Raw genomic sequence first — 23605 nt, 5'->3', positions numbered from 1 at the left:
AGTGTACATAAAATGTTTCACTCGTTAGGTGGTTTTCGTTCACGTAGGCAACCACTTGACATCTCCCTGTTCCGGCGAGCCTGCTTCAGGGGAGGAATTATATTTACTTTGGGACCCATCCTCGTGCGTGTCGATTCAGGATAGCTGAAGCATAAAACGGAAGGAAATCCTGCTTCCTAAGAAGCGGAAAATTCATTGTATGTGGGAATAGGGGATCCCGCCCGGATAGCCAGGCTCGTTTGCACGTCAGTTCTGTGAAGGAGCCGTGGCGGCCCCGAATCGAATCTACCCGACGGATTAACGACGTCGTCGGTGTGCTGGTCAGCTAGATGTGGTTTTCAGTCGATTTACCACATCCGACTTGGTGGATACCGGGGTTGTACTCACGTCCTGCCTCAGTTACTCGATACATTTAGATAAAAGTTTTCTCACTTTCACAGGGGATAACAACAGACGTAGACTGTTGAGGTGCACAAATTTCGTCTCGGGGGAAAGGAGTGGTGACGGGAAGGGCATCCGATCTCCCTCTAACGCGAATATTGCCAAATCCGAAAATTAACTGGCTGAATCCGTGAAGAAGCGGGATAAAGATCAGGAAAATGAATAAGATGTGGGGACGAGAACTGCAGTAGACAAAAAAAAAAAAAGATCCTAATGTGCGTGAGGACTGGAAGCGGCATGTGAAGCGCCTAGGGAACTAGCAGACCTCTCATTTGTCGCTTGCGGTCGGCGCCGCCGCTCCGGAGAACGCACAGATGTTCCTCCAAATCGCGGCCGTAAATAAGTGTTTCCGGTAGCTAACTATCAGACGGGTAGCACCTCCCGCCTAGTTAAGGAGACACATGTGGCTTATCTGCATTACAAGCGGTACTTGCGTCGGGCACGGGCGCGGGCCCCGCCCGAATATATACTGTACAAGAAGCGGGCGATAAGGGCCCGGCGGCGCATTAAGACACGTCGGCACGGCAGGTAGCTGAATGGTGGCGGTATAATGCCCGCTAAAAGACGGCGGCTAGCTACTAGTATCTGTCCGGCGGCTGGCCGGGCACTCAGCCTTATCGCGCGGCCGCTTTCATCCCGGCCGCACTAAATCACACCGCCATGTGGCCATTCAGTAGTTGAACATCGGCAGACGCTGTCGGCGCTTATGAAATCTCAAGCCGCACCCGGCCTCTGCCTCCGACGTGCGCTCATCCTGTCTTGTTGCTAGACGAGTGTTCGTAGTGACGATTACTACACACTGTTCAATAAATATTGCTAGTCTAATGCTCGCTGCGGCATGTCTCTCAAATACCGGGTGATCAAAAAGTCAGTATAAATTTGAAAATTGAATAAATCACGGAATAATGTAGATAGAGAGGTACAAATTGACACACATGCTTAGAATGACATGGGGTTTTATTAGAACAAAAAAAAATACAAAAGTTTAAAAAATGTCCGACAGATGGCGCTTCATCTGATCAGAATAGCAATAATTACCATGACAAAGTAAGACAAAGCAAATATGATGTTCTTTACAGGAAATGCTCAATATGTCCACCATCATTCCTCAACAATAGCTGTAGTCGGGGAATAATGTTGTGAACAGCACTGCAAAGCATGTCCGGAGTTACGGTGAGGCATTGGCGTCGGGTGTTGTCTTTCAGCATCCCTAGAGATGTCGGTCGATCACGATACACTTGCGACTTCAGGTAACCCCAAAGCCAATAATCGCACGGACTGAGGTCTGGGGACCTGGGAGGCCAAGCATGACGAAAGTGGCGGCTGAGCACACGATCATCACCAAACGACGCGCGCAAGAGATCTTTCACGCGTCTACCAATGTGGGCTGGAGCGCCATCCCGCATAAACATCGTACGTTCCAGCAGGTGTTTTATCAGCCAGGCTGGGGATGATGTGATTCTGCAACATATCGGCGTACCTCTCACCCGTCACGGTAGCAGTTACAAAACCAGAATCACGCATTTCCTCGAAGAAAAAAGGCCCGATAACGGTAGATGTGGTAAATCCAACCCATACCGTGACTTTCTAGTCGTTCAATGGAGTTTCAACGACAGTTCTAGGATTTTCGTTAGCCCAAATTCTGCAGTTGTGGGCGTTGACAGACCCTCGGAGCGTGATATGAGCTTCGTCGGTCCACAACACGCTACTCAACCAATCGTCATCTTCCGCCATCTTTTGAAACGCCGACACCGCAAGTGCCCTCCGCTTCACTAAATCGCCAGGTAACAGTTCATGATGCCGATGGATTTTGTACGGATAGCATCGGAGGGTACGCCTCAGTGCCAACCAGACAGTTGTGTATGAATGCCAGTGCGACGTGCGACTGCACGAGCGCTGACTTCCACGTGCATAGACGAACCCGCTACAGTCTCCATTTCTTCCTGAACTGTCTCAGCAGCATTACGCCTTGTTCTCGGTCGGCCAGTACGGGGTCTATCGTCTGAACAACCCGTGGCTTTGAACTTCGAAATCGTTCTCGCAGCTGCATTTGTCAACGGACCTTTATCCGTTCGAATCCCCTTCCTATGGCGATAGGATCTTAACGCTGAACTAGCACATTCCCCATTCTGACAATACAGCTTAACTGAAAGCCCCTTTTCAGGTAACGTCAACATGCTGCGACTGCTGGCGCATTTGATTCTCTCTCTCATAACAGCTCCTATTAAACACGATTGTCATGCGCAGTCACTGACGTTTTGCTGTCCAGTGCCATCTGTCGGATATTTTGTGAACTTTATTTTGATCTAATAAAACCCAATGTCATTCCAAGCATGTGTGTCAATTTTTACCTCTCTATCTACATTATTCCGTGGTTCATTAAGTTTTCAAATTTATATTGACTTTTTGATCACCCTGTATACTGCCCATGTTTCCAGCTTTACCGCTGTTCAAATTTACACGGTACAATCATATTAATGACCACCGCCTATGTTCGACCACAACGTGCTATAGCCACTCACCGACGCAGGTGGCATCACTAACAGTGGTGGGCATATAAAGACTGACGGGGGGACGCGGAAAACAGTGCAGTCGTTGTTGTAATGTGGAAACGGAGCAATTTATCTGACGTCCAAAAGGCCATAACCATTGGCTTTTGGAACAGGGTGGAAACATTTCCGAAACGACTAAGATAGTAAACTGTTAGCGTGCCGAAGTGTTTAAAGTACACTGTGCTTGGCAAAATGGTGCTTTCCAAAACTGGCGACGAGGCAACTGTCGTGCACCACAGGCCATAGATGACAGGGGTGAACGACGGCTGTGGGGATTTGTACGGGCGAATAGCTGTGCAACTGCTGAGCAAGTGACTGCCCGGATGAACCAAGGAGCTGCCAACAGTGTTTCCTCAACGACCGTTCAGCGAACGTTGCTACGTATGTGCCTACGAAGCAGTCGCCTGGTTCATACACCCACGCTGTCGTCCATCGCCGATGAAGGCTGGAATTTGCACGCCAATACCGCAGCTGGACGTCCACTGAGTGGCGACAGACGGCCTTTTCAGATGAATCACGTTTTATGCTCCATGGGACAGATGGCCGTTGGCATGTACGGCGTGAAACGTCTGGAAGCAAACACCCTTCAACAATCGCCGGCAGTGTCTACGGCGAATGACGGTTAATTATTGTCTGGGGAATGTTTTCGTGACAGTCCCTTGGTGATCTCGTAATTCTGGAAGTCGCAGTGGATCAACACAAATATGCATCTATCCTTGGGGACCGCGTCCACCACTACGTGTTGTTTGTTTCTCATCGGCACGATGGCATCAACCAACAGGACAGTACAACGTGTCACACAATACGCAGTGTACGTGCGTGCTTCGCATAGCGCGAGGATGACTTTACTGTGCTCCCGTGGCTACCAAACTCCCCGTATTTAAACCCAATCAAGTGTCTGTGGGACCATCTCGATCGGGCCGTTCGAACCTTGGATCCTCAGCCGAGAAACCTGATGATCTCAGATGTTAAGTCCCATAGTGCTAAGAGTCATTTGAACCATTTTGAACCGAGAAACCTCTGTCGGCATTTGCCAGAACCTCATTGACTCTCTTCCTGGAGAAATTTAATTATTAAGGCTTTTGACAGGCGGTCACATTAGTGTGCCTGGACAATGTATTTGCAGGTTAAACTGATCGATAAGTATAAAACTGACTGTGCTGAAGCAATGAGTAGTAACTTGAATTCGAAAGGAAAAGGATGCAAGCTTAGGGTTTAACGTCGTGTTGACGACGAGCTCATTATAAACGGAGTTCAAGCTCTCTCTGGGGAAGGAAATCACTTCTGACATCTCAGAGGAACCGTGCCACAGTATTAGCTTTATTCGTTTAGGTGTATCACGAAAAAAGTAATTCTGGATGAGCAGACGGGCAGTTTAACCACCGTTTCCTGAATACGAGTCGATTACGTCGTTATGAAACAGCAGCTTACCTTCATTTAGATTGCCTGTAGAATTCCTGTATCCCTTAGGATGAGCCGGCCGGGGTGGCCGAGCGGTTCTAGGCGCTTCAGTCTGGAACCGCGCGTCCGCTACGGTCGCAGGTTCGAATCCTGCCTCGGGCATGGATGTGTGTGATGTCCTTAGGTTAGTTCGGTTTATGTAGTTCTAAGTTCTAGGGAACTGGTGACCTTAGATGTTAAGTCCCATAGTGTTCAGAGCCATTAGAACCTTAGGATGAATACTGACTTGCTGGGCTGTTGTGGGGGAGGAGACCAGACAGCGAGGTCATCGGTCTCATCGGATTAGGGAAGTAAGTCGGCCGTGCCCTTTCAAAGGAACCATCGCGGCATATGCCTGGAGCGATTTAGGGAAATCACGGAAATCCTAAATCAGGATGGCCGGACGCGGGATTGAACCCTCGTCCTCCCGAATGTGAGTCGAGTGTGCTAACCGCTGCGCCACCTCGCTCGGTGATGAATACTGAAATAATCCCTTAAGAAGAAAAAGGTCGTTTCTTTCCATGTCATTCTCCAAATGAAATAATGCTCCATCTGTAATAATTTCTACGATGCCCAGGCAATGAACTCTTTAATTTTTCCTCCAGTCTGCCTGTTGGGGAGGTACCGTGCTGAAACCACGCTGTGTACAAAACCTAAGGACGAAAGCAACTTCCGCTTGACATGTTACTACCAAGTAGAATATCTACCAGAACATCTACATTTATACTCCGCAAGCCACCCAACGGTGTGTGGCGGAGGGCACTTTACGTGCCACTGTCATTACCTCCCTTTCCTGTTCCAGTCGCGTATGGTTCGCGGGAAGAATGACTGTCTGAAAGCCTCCGTGCGCGCTCTAATCTCTCTAATTTTACATAGCTCGATGAAACTCAGACTATGTGTAGAAGAAAATGCTGCACTATATTACACAAGGTAACTGAAAAAAATACGCAGTGAGACGACCAGAAATGATACTTTTATTGAAGGACAGTAATCACACTGAAGTCACCGCGATTCATGATGATCCAGTGGACATTAATAAAAGGCGGGATATGAGTGTGATCGCCACAGACGGCACTGCCAGCTCTGCAACGTGCTCCGTTGCTGGCCACAATGTTGGTAAGGCGTTCTCTGCCGCACAGTACGAGGGGCGTTTGTAAAAGTCCGTGCAAAAACAAAAATTACTCACGTGTTTGGGGTAAACCTTTTTTTATTTTTCGACATAGTTTCCTTTTACACTTAATCACTTCGTCCTTCGCTGTTCTAATTTGTTGATCCCTTCCGAATAATAGGAATTGTCCAAGTCTGCAAAATAGCTATTAGTTGCTGCAATCACCTCTTCGTTTGAATGAAATCTTTGTCCCGCCAGCCATTTCTTCAAATTGGGGAACAAACAGTAGTACGAGGGAGCCATGAATGGTGAATAGGGGGGGGGGGGGGGAGGGGGGATGTGAAACGAGTTGGAATCATATTTCCATTAATTTTGCGACCACAACTGCTGAGGTGTGTGCTGGTGCATTGTCGTGATAGAAAAGGACTTTTTCGCGGTCCAATCGCCGGCATTTTTCTTGTAGCTCGGTTTTCAAACGGTCCAATAACAATGAATATTATTTACCTGAAATAGTTTTACCCTTTTCCAGATAGTCGATGAGGATTATCCCTTGCAAATCCCAAGAGACAGTCGCCATAACCTTTTCGGCCGAAGGAATGGTCTTCGCCTTTTTTGGTGCAGATTCTCCGTTGGTAACCCATTATTTAGACTGTTGTTTGGTCTCAGGAGTACAGTAATGTATCCATGTTTCATCCACAGTGACGAAACGACGCTTGAAGTCCTGCAGATTCTTCCTGAACAGCTGCAAACCATCCTTGCAACACTTCACACAATTCCTTTTTTGGTCAAGTGTGAGCAATCGCGGAACCCACCTTCCGGATAGCTTTCTCATGACCAAATGTTTATGAAAAATATTATGTATCCGTTCATTCGAGATTCCCACAGCACTAGCAATCTCACGCACCTTAACTCTTCTGTCATCCATCACCATATTATGGATTTTATCAATAATTTCTGGAGTCGTAACCTCCACAGGGCGTCCAGAACGTTCAGCATCACTTGTGCCCATATGGTCACTCCGAAAATTTTGAAACCACTTATAAACCGTGCTAATCGAAGGTGCAAAGTCACCGTAATGTTTATCAAGCTTATCTTTAGTCTCCTAAGGCGTTTTGCCCTTCATAAAGTAATGTTTAATCACCACACGAAATTCTTTTTCGTCCATTTTTTGACAGTCACTCGACTTCCTTGATTCACACGAATGCCAAACACAAAGAAATAGACCAATATGGCTGAAACTTGGTGTGCATTCTTTCCAAAGATGCTACTAACTAAATATGACTTCGATACGCGCGGGTGGTGCCATCTCTCGGACTTTCCACGGACTTTTCAAACGCCCCTCGTACTTCTCTCCAACGCATCCCACCACGTGCTCGTTGGAGTTTAAGTAGTGGGAACGGACAGGCCAGTGTGTTCGCCGAATATTCTCTCGATCCAAGAGCTCCTCCACGTGCGAAGTTCGATGCGGTCCGCATTGTCACCCATAAAAATTAAATCAGGGTCGAATGCTCCCGGGAAAAGAAGCACGTGGGGAAGAAGTACAGTATCACAATAACGTTGAGCCGTGAGTGTACCGTGACCAGAGATCTGGAGGTCAGCACGCCCACGCAACGTTATGCCTTCCCTCACCATAAACGGTCATGTTCGAGAATATTCCTGGGTGCTGGCCACCTCTCGTCATATGAGGGTACGTCCAGAGGAGTGGAACGCCCTACCACAAGAATTCCTTACCGACTTTGTGGCCAAAATGGGAGCAAGGTGCAGAGCATGTATTGTCGTCCGTGGTCACACACACACACACTATTGAGAACCACAATCCACCTTCTGTAATGTCCAGGGGACCATAATAAATCGCGAAGACTTCAGTGTAATTACTGTCTTTGAATAAAAGTGTCTTTTCTGTTCGTCCCATTTCGTACGTCCTCCAGTTACCTTCTGATCTGTACTGTAGCAGTTTTCTATGCATGGTGCAACTTTAATGAAGATATGTTACTTAGCAGTGACACAACATGAGAAAGTTATTTTCGTCTTTAAGTTTTGCGCACCAGTGTACTCTCTTACCATATTTATTTATGTTTCCTGCTGGCTCCGTAATACAACGATCCCATGCCACAATTGTTCCTCTGCTACGATCATCGACGGTTTCTTCCCTATACTTAGCCATCCAAGTTACTGTTTCGTCCAGAATTACCTCCATATAGACTTGTCGATGAACGTTAACTTTGTTTCTCAAAAATTATATGGACCAAAATGGAAGTCTTAGTTGAAAAAAGGGTTTTAGAAGACACGGACCAGTCAGTAACAGTCAACAGCGTATTTTGAACTCTTCTAGAAGCCGGTAACTCGATATTTATTCTTTTATTAAACTGAAAACCACGCTATTCTCACAGTACATTATATCGAATACAAAAATAGTGTTAACTCCCCATGATCTACTCAGTCTCATTGGGTCACCTGTTGTGAGATCCTGAGTACTTCAAGCCTGTTTTTCATGGCAGTTATAATGCGAAAACATGGATATTTGGTAGGGGAAAGAGCGGCAGTACTCGTTATCTGCAGGTGGAGTGGCGGTAGTGGCTGGTTCTCCCGGTAGGTGCCCTGCTATAAAATGACCAACCATTATCGGTGCAGAACCTCCGGTTATGTTGGAGTCCTTATTTTTTTAAACACTGTTGTGCAAGTTCGGCGATTTTAAAATTGCAAACATGAGAGGACGTCAATAATTATTGCAAACGACGAGTCTTGATGTTATGGATATGCTACTAGAAGCCAAGCAACAATTGAGAGCGTGGAAGACCTGTTCATCACTGCGGCCGAATAAACTAAAACTGGTGAGAATCAACGTGAAAGCAAAATTGCTTTATTTTCAGATTGCGAGTAGGTAGTAGCCTATGAATTTGTTCCCCAAGGAACCAGCAACAGTAAGTTCGCTGGTCGGTGTGGCCGTGCGGTTCTAGGCGCTTCAGTCTGGAACCGCGTGACCGCTACGGTCGCAGGTTCGAATCCTGCTTCGGGCATGGATGTGTGTAATGTCCGTAGGTTAGTTAGGTTTAATTAGTTCTAAGTTCTAGGCGACTGATGACCTCAGAAGTTAAGTCGCATAGTGCTCAGAGCCATTTGAACCATTTTTGAACAGTACGTTCTGGCACTATAATGACTACCTGAGGCACTGGTGGGACTATGGCTTTTATTGCGATGGTAAGGTATTGTATCCTTCAACGCGACAGTGTTGTGTAATTTTTGGCGAAAAACAAAATAACACTTTCGCACCTCCCCTACTCATCGATCCCGTAACTTTTCCTCGTCTCCTATCAAGAAAAAGAATCTTAAAGGAGAAGCATTTTCGGAACATAAAAAGACGAAAAAAATCTCTGGAGGCACTACACAGCTGGGTTAGGCGCTGGAACAAATGCTCACTGGACACTGTTATAAACGTGCTGCAATTATGTAAATGTTCTGTGAAGTACAAAATGCGTAACCGTATAATTCTCATTTATTTTGGATCACGTCTCGTACAGCGCACTCTTAACACGTTCCGTAAACGTACGAGGCTTGTTTTTTAAGTAAGTACCGTTCTGAAAAAAAATACGTGCAGAGATATCTCAATAATTTTATTTTTACATGAAAGCCTGTACCTTAATCTACGCATTGATGCCATTGTGTACTGAGTGTTTAAGATGCCTCCGATAATCGTGAGTCCCGCCGACTGTGAAGTACGGGCTGTTATAAGATTTCTTAGTGCTAAAGGCCTAAAAGCGATCGATATTCATCGTGAGATCTGTGCAGCTTACGAAGAAAACATTATGAGTGATGGAATGGTACGAAAGAGGGTGAGAGCATTTAAAGATGGCCTCACAAATGTGCATGGTGAGCAACGGAGTGGACGTCCTTCGGTCGTTAATGAAAGTTTGGTGCAGGAAGTAGACAATAAGGTGAGAGGAAACAGATGCTTTACGATTTCCTCCTTGCGGGATGACTTTCCAAATGTTTCTCGTAGTGTTTTGTATGGCATTGTGACCGACCACTTGAATTACCGAAAATTGTGCTCACGTTGGGTACCGAAAATGTTGACGGATGTGCACAAAACCAAACGTTTAGACAGTGCATTGACTTTCCTTGAGCGGTACCACAACGACGATGATGATTTCTTAAGCCAAATTGCTACGGGCGATGAAACATGGGTGGTCTACGTCACACCAGAATCAAAGGAACAGTCCATGGAATGGCGGCATTCAGATTCACCCACAAAAGTGAAGTTTAAGCAAACAATTTCTGCCCGGAAAATCATGTGCACAGGTTTTGGGGACAGAAAAGGAGTATCGCTTTTGTAATTTCTGCCTCGTAATGGGACAATCAATGCAGCAGCTTACTGTAAGACATTGCACAATCTGCGCCATTCAATTCTGAACAAAAGACGTGGCAAGTTGAGCAAGGGCATCGTTTTGCTGCAAGACAATGCCCGTCCGTATGTGGCGAATCAGACCAGAGATCTCATCACATCTTTTCGATGGGAAACTCTAGATCAGCCTCCGCGCAGCCCCGAACTTGCACCCAGTGACTACCACCTTTCCTGCGCTTGAAGAAACACTTGGGGGTCAGCGTCTTCAAGACGGTGACGAAGTCAAAACAGTGGTGATGCAGTGGTTAACAAGTCAGGCGGCAGACTTCTATGAGGAGGGTATTCAAAAACTGGTACAACGTTATGACAAGTGCCTCAATATTGACGGAAAAGTAGATTAAGGTACGGGCTTTCATGTAAAATAAAATTATTGAGATATCTTAGCACGTCTTTTTTTAATTTCAAAACGGTACTTATTTAAAAAACACGCCTCGTATGATTTCCTATCCTACCATCACACATCAAAATGACATACTGTACGACATTCAATCTCAGAAGACAGTACCCGCCCGGATAGCCGTGCGTGTTGAAGTGGCCCTTCCTGGACGGGGTGATGCGCCGGCCCCGCATCGAATCCCCCTGGCGGATTAACAACGAGGGACGGTGTGTCGGCCAGCCTGCATGATGTCTTTAGGCGGGTTCCCACATCCCATGTAGTTAACACTGGGTTGGTACCTAAGGCTCGACGTTTTTAAAACTTTCGCTCACTTTCACATGAATGACACTAGACACAGGCAATTCCGGTACGCATATTCGGCCCCAGAGGGTTACGGGGGGAAGCAAATCTGACCACCCCTTACATTAACCATGCTATATCCGTCTAATAACTACGCTAAACCCTGTGCCGATGCGGTACAAAGACACAAGAAGAAGCTGTTTCAGAAGACACTGCCAAAAACCACTCACAAAACAAAAAGTAGCCAAATTCAGGCGCCCACTCTAGAAGGGGAGAATATACAACAGAACACGGTTAAAATAATTTTTATGTGCAGCCTCTCAGGAGATATTGTTCATCATCTGTCAGCCCGGAGACCTTAAATTCCCAATACGAATTCGCAGTCTGGAATTCGCTATCTTGAAGGAAAGATTGTCGGTACCGAGGAAGGAAGGAAGATTGGGGTTTAACATCCCGTGGTCAGCAAGGTCAACAGAAACGGAGCACAAGATAGGAAGGATGAGGAAGGAAACTGGCCATGCCTTTCCACAAAAATCACCCTGATATTTGCTACTAGCGATTTAAAGACATAATGGAAAAATTAAATCTGGATAGTCGGACACTTGTGCTAACGACTGCACAACCTCTATCGGCCGGTGCTGTGACATAATGCCCGAATTTCTCTAATTTTGCGCCGGTGGTCATTACGCGATATATATTGCAACTAAATTTTTAGATGGAACCCATATGTGAAGCATAATATCTTTCTTGTAATGTCTGCTATACAAGTTTGTCACGCATTTCTCTGATACTCTCGAGCTAACTACAAAAATCCGTGCCGAAGGGTACAGGTCTTCCTTAAATCTTTACCATCCCTTTCCTGAAACCTTCATAGTAAAGCAATCAGAACGATGAAGAATACTGAAGATTTGTTCAGTGAGGGAGTTGTATACTACCGCTTTACGAGATGAGCTACACTTTCGAAGGATTATTGCAATGGTTCTTAGGCTGACATCTAGTTTTTCCACGGGTAAATGTATCCTGGAAGATTTCTGATAGTAACGTCGGAATGTCCGTCGTTGGCGAAAGGTAAAATCAAAACTCCATTTTTACATGCCAGGGTTTCTCTTATTACTTCCTTTGTTTGTAGTGGAATGATTCGTGTTAACACGAATAGAAGTAAACATTTTTGCCAAACATTCTTCTTTATTACCTATAGGAGCTAATGCTAATTTTAGCTAATTTTATAAACAGTAAGACATATAGTTATTGATATACTACATTCGTACAACCTGGCTGCCTCGAAAAGATTGCCATGCGGAATAAGGTGTTGTCAAAGGCGTTTCTGCAGTCTCAACAGTCATCGAACAAACGACTGTTTCACGGGGAAAGCCAATTATTTAACTTTTGTCCTTCTCCTTAAGGACTGTAAACACTTCCGTTTGTAATTATGAGCTGACAGTTTATCATAAGATCGAGGGATACAGAGAGTTGTCTATCGTCCTGGAATCCTTCACGTTTGTAAGGTGATTAAGGACTGGTAATTATATTTCCCAGCTGACGTGTATTTACAAGAAGCAAACAAGAGTAGACTGTAACTACAATGTTCCCTGCCGTAGGTGTACTACTTAATCAAGTCAGCTGCTCTCCGAAGCTTTTAATACCAACTCTCCCAACACCGATAACTCTAATTATTTTGGGTCACCAGCCTCGCTATAAAAGAAGCACCCCTTGAGACACGGGGAATTACTGTAATGAGAAATCAGTGACCCATCTGACAGTCGGGACCCATCGTCCGTCCATAAGAGTCGTCGAACCGTAGGGAAACCAATCCAGAAATACAGACACTATATACGAGGCTAGCCTAGAATCACACAAAGATTACTGCGGACACCGAAAAAGGAATGACGGCACGTAGGACATTTAACACTTACAGGTGGAGAGATTAACTGTTACTTGCACGAGGTTTCTATTCACATCCTTTAATATTCATTTACATTCTTTTACGCATTGGAAAGTAAGGACTCCTCTAGTCTCTGTGGTCATATGGTCTAATAGACGCTCCTTCTTTACACTATGACAAATAAAGTTTAGACTAGCCTGTGTTACAACTTTAGACACTTCCAGTCCACCCTGACATGAAACAACAAAAAGTTTTTTTACGGGATTTCGTAAGGGACGAAGTCAACAGTGGGCTGTCAGTTATGACGATACGGATGTAAAGACAACACAACACCCAGTCTCCTACCTTACGGAAACCGTACCCGGGCCCCTTTGTTTGACAATCCGCCGCGCTGACAGTGCTGCTACAGGGGCGGAGGCTACAGAAAGCTTACTATGGCGATTTATTTCACAGTGAGTGCTGCGCCTCTCCGTTCTCCGCCGGTCCTTACTGAACTGCCCTTGCGTCCTCCATACTGTATCCAACCCCTCACGCAGCTAGTCTTTTCGCTTCTGTACTCTGCTACTTTTGGCCTTTGGCGTCTTATGGCAGGCTGTCTCATAAACAACCTCAGCGACGAGTTATCATTAGTCACTCTGTCCCCTGCTACCTCCACTGCGCCGGCCGGGGTGGCGAGCGGTTCTAGGCGCTACAGTCTGGAACCGCGCGACCGCTACGGTCGCAGGTACGAATATTGCCTCGGGCATGGACGTGTGTAATGTCCTTAGGTTAGTTAGGTTTAAATAGTTCTAAGTTCTAGGGGACTGATGACCTCAGAAGTTAAGTCCCATAGTGCTCAGAGCCATTTGAACCATTTTTGAACCTCCACTGCCTCTCATGCTCCTTGCAGAAGAATTTTCGGTATAACGGAGGCCAATCACAGCTGTTAGTGTCCAAGGGAAAGCGATACTTGGCAGCTACCGACACACCTCCATTCTGGGATTTGCCAAACATCCTCGGAGTTCCCAGAACTGACATGGTTCCACAGCGACTCCAGGGGTCGCAAGGAGTCTTGAACGCATTTTCGAGAACGGGACAAATTCTCTGTGTCTAGCGTTCCCAGGGCTCTCCGTCACCGAGGGAGTTGCCAGTCACCCTCCTCAACAACGGAAACCGCCATCCAGACAACCATTCTCCTCGCAGCCAAAGCAGCAAAAAAAGAAGGCAGATTGGGTTTAACGTCCCGTTGATATCGAAGTCATTAAAGACGAAGCATAAACTCGGGTGGCGTCAAGTATGGGGAAGGACATCAGTCGTGCCCTTTCAAAGAACCACCCCATTTGCCTGGAGCGATTTAGGGAACTCACAGTAAAACCTTCATATATCGAGCTTAACCTTATCTCCAGACTGTAGTCCCACTAAATGAGCTTCTAGGCGCTACAGTCTGGAACCGCGCGACTGTCTTAGAGAGCGATATAAATCTCGTAGAAATGTAGATCATGGATTCAGCCAAGAACGGAAGCTGACCTGTAACCATACTGTGGTTAACCTATTTCTGCAGAAGCCTCGTGCGCTTCAGTCGAGTCAGTTAAAACAACCACTTCACTCCGTCTAAAGGCCACAAGTGGCCCATCGGGACCACCCGACCGCCGTGTCATCCTCAGAGGAGGATGCGGATAGGAGGGGCATGGGGTCAGCACATCGCTCTCCCGGTCGTTATGATGGTATTCTTGACCGAAGCCGTTACTATTCGGTCGAGTAGCTCCTCAGTTAGTATCACGAGGCTGAGTGCACCCTGAAAAATGGCAACAGCGCATGGTGGCCTGGATAGTCACCCATCCAAGTGCCGACCACGCCCGACAGCGCAACTTCGGTGATCTCACGGGAACCGTTCAGTTAAAACAACACATGCAGTAATCTCAATCAGTAATGTAGTGTCTCACATGGTGAGGTTGATTAATGTGTGTTTGTTGGCAATCAATTATTTTACTGTGAACAGAATGAACTGAGCGTTTGTTCCGTTGACTGGGAGCGTAAAATTAAAATTGTGCGGATGACCTGCATTCAAACCCAGATCCCCACCTGTCACTGTCGGTACACCGCCAGCTGCACCATTCGCACGGTTCACGGACTAGTTCAGAACATCAATTTATCACTAGCTCTTCTCCGACCCCTTCAGAGGCTTTCTCACTGAACTGTGAGGGTTGTATACTACAAATGTTTCCTACGCTTCATTGGAAGAAGTATTAATGAGCGTTCAGTGGCACTATGATAGGACAATTGAAGTAGTAGTTGTGGGGACAGCAGCGAACACAAGTCTTCTGATCGCAGAGACTCCGGCTATGTCGACGGGCAGCACGGCGACGAGCAGCGGGAACGACCAGAGCATCCGCCGCTACCGGACCGCCTTCACCCGCGAGCAGCTGGCGCGGCTCGAGAAGGAGTTCTACAAGGAGAACTACGTGTCCAGGCCACGCCGCTGCGAGCTCGCCTCACAGCTCAACTTACCAGAGTCCACTATCAAGGTAATTTACCTTCCCTGCACTTTTATTTCTATCAAGCGCATGCTCTGAGCTGTGTTCAGGTGCTATCCGGCCGCCCTGGAATAACACTGCCGTGATTTTACTACATCACGCGATGGCCAGAATGCTTGCTTCAACGACACACTGTAAATCACATTCCCCCAATCTCCTCTACATGATATATGGTTCCTTTTATAAGGATTTTTCCGTCGACGAAAACCTGAACACTGATGACACTAATTTTTGTGTAATAGTAGGAACAACGGCAGGACGTAGTAGGAACATTCGTTCGAGCACCTCCCACGACGGAGTACATCCGATCAGGAAATCCAGGGTGAATTCTCGTCCTGCTTATTTTCAGTGACGATATCGAAAGTAATAAGTATGTACTGATTTTATCAAAGATTTCACTGGACGTTTCTCGATTTTTCTCTGACCTACTAAACGCTTTAATGGCTACCGAACGGTACGTGAAGGTTTTGGGACATGATTTCATCCCCATTATCCAAAGTGACCCTAATTTCGACAATACACTACTGGTCATTAAAATTGATACAACACGAAGATGACGCGCTACAGACGTGAAATTTAACCGACAGGAAGAAGATGCTGTGATATGCAAATGATTAGCTTTTCAGAGCATTCACACAAGGTTGGCGCCGGTGGCGACACCTACAACGTGCTGACATGAGGAAAGTTTCCAACCGATTTTTCATACACAAACGTCAGTTGACCGGCGTTGCCTGGTGAAACGTTGTTGTGATGCCTCGTGTAAAGATAAAGATCGGATTGTAGCCTATGGCGATTGCGATTTATCGAATAGCGACATTGCTGCTCGCGTTGGTCGATATCCGATGACTGTTAGCAGAATATGGAATCGGTGGGTTCAGGAGGGTAATACGGAACCCCGTGCTGGATCCCAACGGCCTCGTATCACTAGCAGTCGAGATAACAGGCATCTTATCCGCACGGCTGTAACGGATCGTACAGCCACGACTCGATCCCTGGGTTAACAGATGGGGACGTTCGAAAGACAACAACCATCTGCCCGAACAGTTCGAAGCCATTTGCAGCAGCATGGACTATCAGCTCGGAGACCATCGCTGCGGTTATCCTTGACGCTGCATCACAGACAGGAGCGCCCGCGACGAACCTGGGTGCAAGCATGACAAAACGTCATTTTTTCGGATGAATCTAGGTTCTGTTTACAGCATCATGATGGTCGCATTCGTGTTCGACGACATCGCGGTGAGCGCACGTTGGAAGCGTGTATTCGTCATCGCCATACTGGCGTATGACCTGGCGTGACGGTATGAGGTGCCATTGGTTACACGTCTCGGTCACCTCTTGTTCGCATTGACGGCACTTTGAACAGTGGACGTTACATTTCAGATGTGTTACGACCTGTGGCTCTACCACTCATTCGATCCCTGCGGAACAGCACGACCGCATGTTGCAGGGCCTGTACGGGCCTTTTTTGGATACAGAAAATGTTCGACTGCTGCCCTGGCCAGCACATTCTCCAGATCTCTCACCAATTGAAAACGTCTGGTCAATGGTGGCCGAGCAACTGGCTCGTCTCAAAACGCCAGTCACTACTCTTGATGAACTGTGGTATCGTGTTGAAGCTGCATGGGCAGCTGTACCTGTACACGCCATCCAAGCTCTGTTTGACTCAATGCCCAGGCGTATCAAGGCCGTTATTACGGCCAGAGGTAGTTGTTGTGGGTACAGATTTCTCAGGGTCTATGCGCCCAAACTGCGTGAAAATTTAATCACATGTCAGTTCTAGTATAATATATTTGTCCAATGAATACCCGTTTATCACCTGCATTTCTTCTTGGTGTAGCAATTTTAATGGTCAGTAGTGTATATGGTTCACGGAAGATGGAGCTCGACGCCATTGAAGCAGGAGAGTGTTTGATGTTCTGCAGGAGCAGTTTGGGGCTCGCATTCTGGCTCTTGGGTACCCAGAGGCCACTGGCATGGTCCTTGATTGGCCGCCATATTCTCCGAATCTGAACACACGCGACTCTTATGTGGGGATATACACTCCTGGAAATGGAAAAAAGAACACATTGACACCGGTGTGTCAGACCCACCATGCTTGCTCCGGACACTGCGAGAGGGCTGTACAAGCAATGATCACACGCACGGCACAGCGGACACACCAGGAACCGCGGTGTTGGCCGTCGAATGGCGCTAGCTGCGCAGCATTTGTGCACCGCCGCCGTCAGTGTCAGCCAGTTTGCCGTGGCATACGGAGCTCCATCGCAGTCTTTAACACTGGTAGCATGCCGTGACAGCATGGACGTGAACCGTATGTGCAGATGACGGACTTTGAGCGAGGGCGTATAGTGGGCATGCGGGAGGCCGGGTGGACGTACCGCCGAATTGCTCAACACGTGGGGCATGAGGTCTCCACAGTACATCGATGTTGTCGCCAGTGGTCGGCGGAAGGTGCACGTGCCCGTCGACCTGGGACCGGACCGCAGCGACGCACGGATGCACGCCAAGACCGTAGGATCCTAACGCAGTGCCGTAGGGGACCGCACCGCCACTTCCCAGCAAATTAGGGACACTGTTGCTCCTGGGGTATCGGCGAGGACCATTCGCAACCATCTCCATGAAGCTGGGCTACGGTCCCGCACACCGTTAGGCCGTCTTCCGCTCACGCCCCAACATCGTGCAGCCCGCCTCCAGTGGTGTCGCGACAGGCGTGAATGGAGGGACGAATGGAGACGTGTCGTCTTCAGCGATGAGAGTCGCTTCTGCCTTGGTGCCAATGATGGTCGTATGCGTGTTTGGCGCCGTGCAGGTGAGCGCCACAATCAGGACTGCATACGACCGAGGCACACAGGGCCAACACCCGGCATCATGGTGTGGGGAGCGATCTCCTACACTGGCCGTACACCACTGGTGATCGTCGAGGGGACACTGAATAGTGCACGGTACATCCAAACCGTCATCGAACCCATCGTTCGACCATTCCTAGACCGGCAAGGGAACTTGCTGTTCCAACAGGACAATGCACGTCCGCATGTATCCCGAGCCACCCAACGTGCTCTAGAAGGTGTAAGTCAACTATCCTGGCCAGCAAGATCTCCGGATCTGTCCCCCATTGAGCATGTTTGGGACTGGATGAAGCGTCGTCTCACGCGGTCTGCACGTCCAGCACGAACGCTGGTCCAACTGAGGCGCCAGGTGGAAATGGCATGGCAAGCCGTTCCACAGGACTACATCCAGCATCTCTAAGATCGTCTCCATGGGAGAATAGCAGCCTGCATTGCTGCGAAAGGTGGATGTACACTGTACTAGTGCCGACATTGTGCATGCTCTGTTGCCTGTGTCTATGTGCCTGTGGTTCTGTCAGTGTGATCATGTGATGTATCTGACCCCAGGAATGTGTCAATAAAGTTTCCCCTTCCTGGGACAATGAATTCACGGTGTTCTTATTTCAATTTCCAGGAGTGTATTAAAAACAAAGTGTACAGCAATAACACCAAAACCATTTCTGAGCTGAAAACAGCCATTCAGGAGGGCATCGACAGCATCGATGTTCCAACACTTCAGCGGGTCATGCAGAACTTCGCTATTCCTCTGCGACACATCATCGCCAATGATGACAGGCATATTAAACATGTCCTAACCTAAATACGAATATCTGTAGTGACGTGCACGCCATAGTTTGCTTCTCATTTACGTTTTTTTCACATAGTTCAATAATCGTCACCATGTACACATAATTTAATGGCCTAATACATGATGTTTCAGTAAGAATGCTGTGATATCGAAAGGTCTTATTTTAAGGGAATTATCTTGTAATAGCAACAGTGTTGATGGGTAAAGCAACTTCACGACAGAAACTAAAGACTAAAACTGCAGTCACCTGTGTCGCGTGATGAATATTCCGCACATGATTTTTAATTAGGATCAAATGCCACATTAATAACTCAGCACAGCCTGGTTCTTGTATTTCATGGAAATCGTGTAATTTCATAAAATCTGCTGCATTTATCCGTCTTTGCTCCACTCATCAGTGTGTTTACTATACAATCCGGTGGTTTACTTCAGCGCTAGAACCGTTGACCTAATGTTTTCTTTGCTAAAAGAGCTTCTAGAATGAAGACTTTTTGTGTACTAAATGGTACAGTAATGCTATTTAGTGTGTTATTTGATAATAATAGAGAACATTTATGCTTGAGCTGGACAATGCCGAAACGGTCACAAGTGAGAGACCAAGTAGTGAGCAAGGCCTAGCCGAACGATGGGGAACTATTTTGTCCTCTATTCTCGCAATGAATAATGAAGCTGTCGTTCAATATCCTGAATGTGATTCGTAGAGTTTCCATTTGACCACACAACAGACTCAAAAATTGGATTTTTTTTTTCTACAGATGCTGGTTGTCTAAAGCATTTAGGTAGAAGTTATCAATGAGTTCCTGCCGCAGATGAATTCTGAGATACGTTGTAGGTATTACAATAATTTATTTTTGAGGTTTTATACAAATTGTGAAAGTGAACGTCATCCGAATTCGCGCTCTCCCATGATAGACCTCACATTTTTCAATACAAAGAACAGTTTTCGTTGTCTCTTGAAGGATTTCCAACCGGAAGACTCACGAAGTTCTGTCAACGAGTACTGCATGAATTTCCTGTTCGGGTGGTGTTTCATCGAAGCAAAATTAATTACTGCTGGTAACTTCTGATAGGAACTAAAGTAAGAGGAAGGAGAGTCGAAATAAAGCTCCCCTTGAACGGTAAATGTTCTTTCTAAACTAGTCAACTTTCACGGTGGTGGAGTGAAGTGAAGTGTATAACGGTAGCCTGGGACGCACCACTTGTGTGTAGAAGAAAGGCAGGGGGCGAAAAGTGAAATAAAACCGCACGGACCGAGCTTCCGAAAGGTTCAAAGGGATGCCGCCCTGTTCTCTTTCAGTATCTCTCTCTCTCTCTCTCTCTCTCTCTCTCTCTCCCTCTCCCTCTCTCTCCGTCTGTGTGTGTGTGTGTGTGCGTGTGTGTGTGTGTGTGTTAATGTTGTTATTTTTGTTTGATGGCTCTTAAAGGATTTTACAACCCGCGAACTCAGCTGGCACAATTAGCATCGCCGTGATAAAAGTTTCGGTGTGCCTGCTGCCCCTACTGCCATCATTACACAATAACTGGACAATCGCTCACACAAACGTACGCACCCACGCACACACACACACACACACACACACACACACACAAAACACGAGATTGCCGCTCTGCCATTATATTATAAAATGTTATCCGAAAAAGTAGCTTTTATTGGCCGTAGAAGACAACCTTTTAGACAGCTGTTGTCGGTGTTTTACGCCGTGTATGCGGCAGCCGAGAAAAGTGATAATTGTTTTATGGTAACAGGTTACAACAAGAAGTAAAACGCTTGAGCAAGAAGCCATTCAGAGCCTCCTGTGATGAGTGTGGGTATTAATTGAATGCTACTTCACGATCCCGACTCAGTGACGAAACTTGCACCGTAAGCTCCGACAGGTTACGTATCTCGCGTTATAACACTCCTATCAACAGCAATGAAGCATCTGCCCTAATTTTAGCTTTAAGTCATCTATCAGTTCCAGCAGATATTTCCAACACTTTTTCCAGTATAAGTACTTATGTTCTCATTGCTGTGAAAATTAAGTGCGCAAAAGTAAAATTATCTACAAACACTTGGAAATTATTTTCATGGTAAACAGAACAGAATAGCAGAAGCTTGTATTACAAAGCGTTTACAAGGTTCGTGATTACCAATAGATGGCGTAGATATTGTGTAAATCATTCCATTCCGTTAACTCTTGCAGACGGATAACGAAAGTAGTCAACTACCATATTGGAATTTTAACCTGTTCCCACGCTTGCACAAAAATAATAATGAATTGAAGAGGGTCCACCTATTTGCCAGTCACAATTATTGTTTTGCTTTAATACCCAAAGATGATTCACCACAACTGTGGCATCCTCAGAGGATTTTATCTCCTTTTATTGTTCCTGAAATACGTATGTACCCTACACAAATTATGTATGTATACAGAAACACATGAATAAATCTCTGTGTATATATTTCAGGAACAATAAAAGGGAAGACCCATTGAGGATGTCATAACTGTGGTGAAACGTATTTGGGTATTAAAGCAGAACCATAATTGATTACTAGAAAAAAGGCGAACTCTCTTTAATTCATTATGAAAGTAGTCAACGTTATTCTGTTTTTGTAACTGCGCCACTAGCAGATATCAGTAAATCTCTGTTATTAACTAATTCTCAAGTATATGCTAGTAGATGATTTTAATGTTTGTTCCTTTCCTGTAGCCCGTCTGGAAATATTACGAGCTCGGGTTTTCTGTTGTTAGAAGGAAAGCTATATTGCATTACAGACACTTGTCTGTTTCTTTCAACTCATAAATCCAGAAGCTTTTAAACATCTCTTTAAGAAAAGGAAAGAAAACTAGGGTGTAGCGTCCCGTCAAGGAAGATGTTATTAGAGACTAAGGGCAGATTCGGATTAGGGGGAGAATGGAGAAGGAAATTAGACGTATGTTTTTAAAGGAACGATCCTGGAATTCGGGCTAAGCGATTTAGGAAAACCGAGGAGAGCCTGCATCTGGATGAGGATTTGAATAAACGTTCTGCCGGATAGCCTCATTAAGAGGATCTGTGTATTCCACGATACCTTCGACTTCCATTTGCATCCTTTACAATTATAGATACGTGTCTTCAGGTCTGTAGATTGGAATGTAAGCCTATTAAATACGTTCTTGTTATGGGAAAAATATCTAGCATGTGCTTTATTAATCACTAATTCAGTAAGACATTTATCAGTCAGTTACTTCCGTTATGTAAGAAATATCATCAGAAATTCGGCGTGTTCCTAACAAAGAGCATACGAATCTAGGTGTGATTCTGATCGAAATAGATATCAGAAAAAAACAGCGTTACGTGTTGCCTATGTATTCAGCAGCCAACAACTAATTTGAGTATTGTATGATTTAATTTTTAAAATTTTCTTGTTTTATATATAAGTTTTGTGTAGCAACTACTGAGAAGAGAATATGATTGTCATTGAAACCGGTCAGTTCAGTCGGTTGTGAATCCACGTCTGTAAATGTGCTACTTCCTTTGCAGTAAACTTGTTTGTCTGTACTGTTATCGCATGAGTTCCTCTAAACAACCTAACTCAAACCATCAATATTGTTGTAAGATGCCATACAAAACCTGTACATGATTTACAGACTTTGACACCTTTTGGGAACAAATGCATAAAATGTAAACACCATTTTCAAATTACAGAAAAGGACGATCAGAATAATAACCAAAAGCGGTAATGGAGTCCATTGTAAAGATCTGTTCAAAACGCTGGGGATTTTAACTACACTGTGCGAGTACATTTACCAACCACTTGCACACATAAAAAAAAACATTGATAATTATTGCAAAAACAGCTCTGTCCATGGTCGTGTAACAAGAACTAGAGTGAACTTTAATAAAACTGTACGATAAATTGTCCAAGGAGATTAAAGACATTACTAAAACAAACTTATTTAAAACGACAATTAAAAAGAACCTGTTAAACAATACAGTCTATACATTGAAAGAATGCTTACACAACACAGAGTAGGAGCTTGGTAAAAAATTTAAGACATATAAGTAGTAACAGCGTTAATAAAACATCTGTCATTTCACATGACAGTTTCACAGCATGTTTATTCCTTCCTATTTTTCTTATATGGAGAAACGTACTTCCATAGCTACGCAATGTGTAATACCAATACTTTATCCTCTTTCTGGGCTATATATCTCAGTTGTTATAGAGAGATGCTGACTCAGTTTTTCAGACTAGCAAATGAGAAGTTCCGTTACTCAAAATGGAAACCAGAGATCGTCGCTATAGTCCTGAAATCAGCCGATAGTGCAGTGTAACATTATGAAGCAATGTGCGTATAGAGTGTACAGTGACAGGGAACCAGAAATGAATATGCAGTGTTACACTAGCCTTTTGCATTATTAAATAACTTCTTTGTAAAACAGTATTGTACACTAGGGACAAACCGAGTGACGTAGGATGGTTTGAAACATATTAGCGCTGTGTTCGGGAAATTTGGGACTTTAGCTTTTATCCAGAAAATGTGATTTACGTTTTACGTGGTTTCACTAAATTTCACCACACAAATACCGGGATGATTCCTACTATAAGGCTACGGCAAACTTCCGATTCCATTCTTGTCAAATTAGATCTGTATGTATATAAATGCCTATATATAAGAATTATATTTTTACTGCTCTTGAATTGAAATACCAAGACATTCCCAATATCCTTGTAAACCTGATATACAAATGAATAAAATTACTACTACTACTACTACTATTGCTACTAATACACTTAAAATTTTCGATTATTAAATAATTACTCTATTTTCCCAATACACCTAATTTACTTTCAGACTCTTCTTTCGAGTATAGTTGAGGTAGTTTGCTTCTTGAATATTTGCTTATTGAATATTACATTTTAATTCTAAACATTTAGATTATGTTTTTGAGTCATGCTGTTGTCTTTCTAATGTGTAATCTACAATTGCTGATAAACC

The 23605-nt window shown here is 45.2% G+C and overlaps 1 protein-coding gene across 1 annotated transcript in view; it reads left to right on the top strand.

Annotated features, from left to right (window-relative positions):
- Positions 1-23605, top strand: part of LOC126470750 (segmentation protein even-skipped-like) — a 79961-nt gene that overhangs the window by 43305 nt on the left and 13051 nt on the right. Inside the window, exon 2 of the mRNA XM_050098756.1 lies at positions 14809-15002. Coding sequence (XP_049954713.1) covers positions 14809-15002 — 194 coding nt within the window. The remainder of the gene's footprint in view (positions 1-14808; positions 15003-23605) is intronic.

This window comes from Schistocerca serialis, chromosome 3, assembly GCF_023864345.2.
Source record: "Schistocerca serialis cubense isolate TAMUIC-IGC-003099 chromosome 3, iqSchSeri2.2, whole genome shotgun sequence".
NCBI lineage: Eukaryota > Metazoa > Arthropoda > Insecta > Orthoptera > Acrididae > Schistocerca > Schistocerca serialis.
The sequence above is the reverse complement of the archived record's forward strand: the minus strand, read 5'-3'. Positions and strand labels throughout refer to the sequence as shown.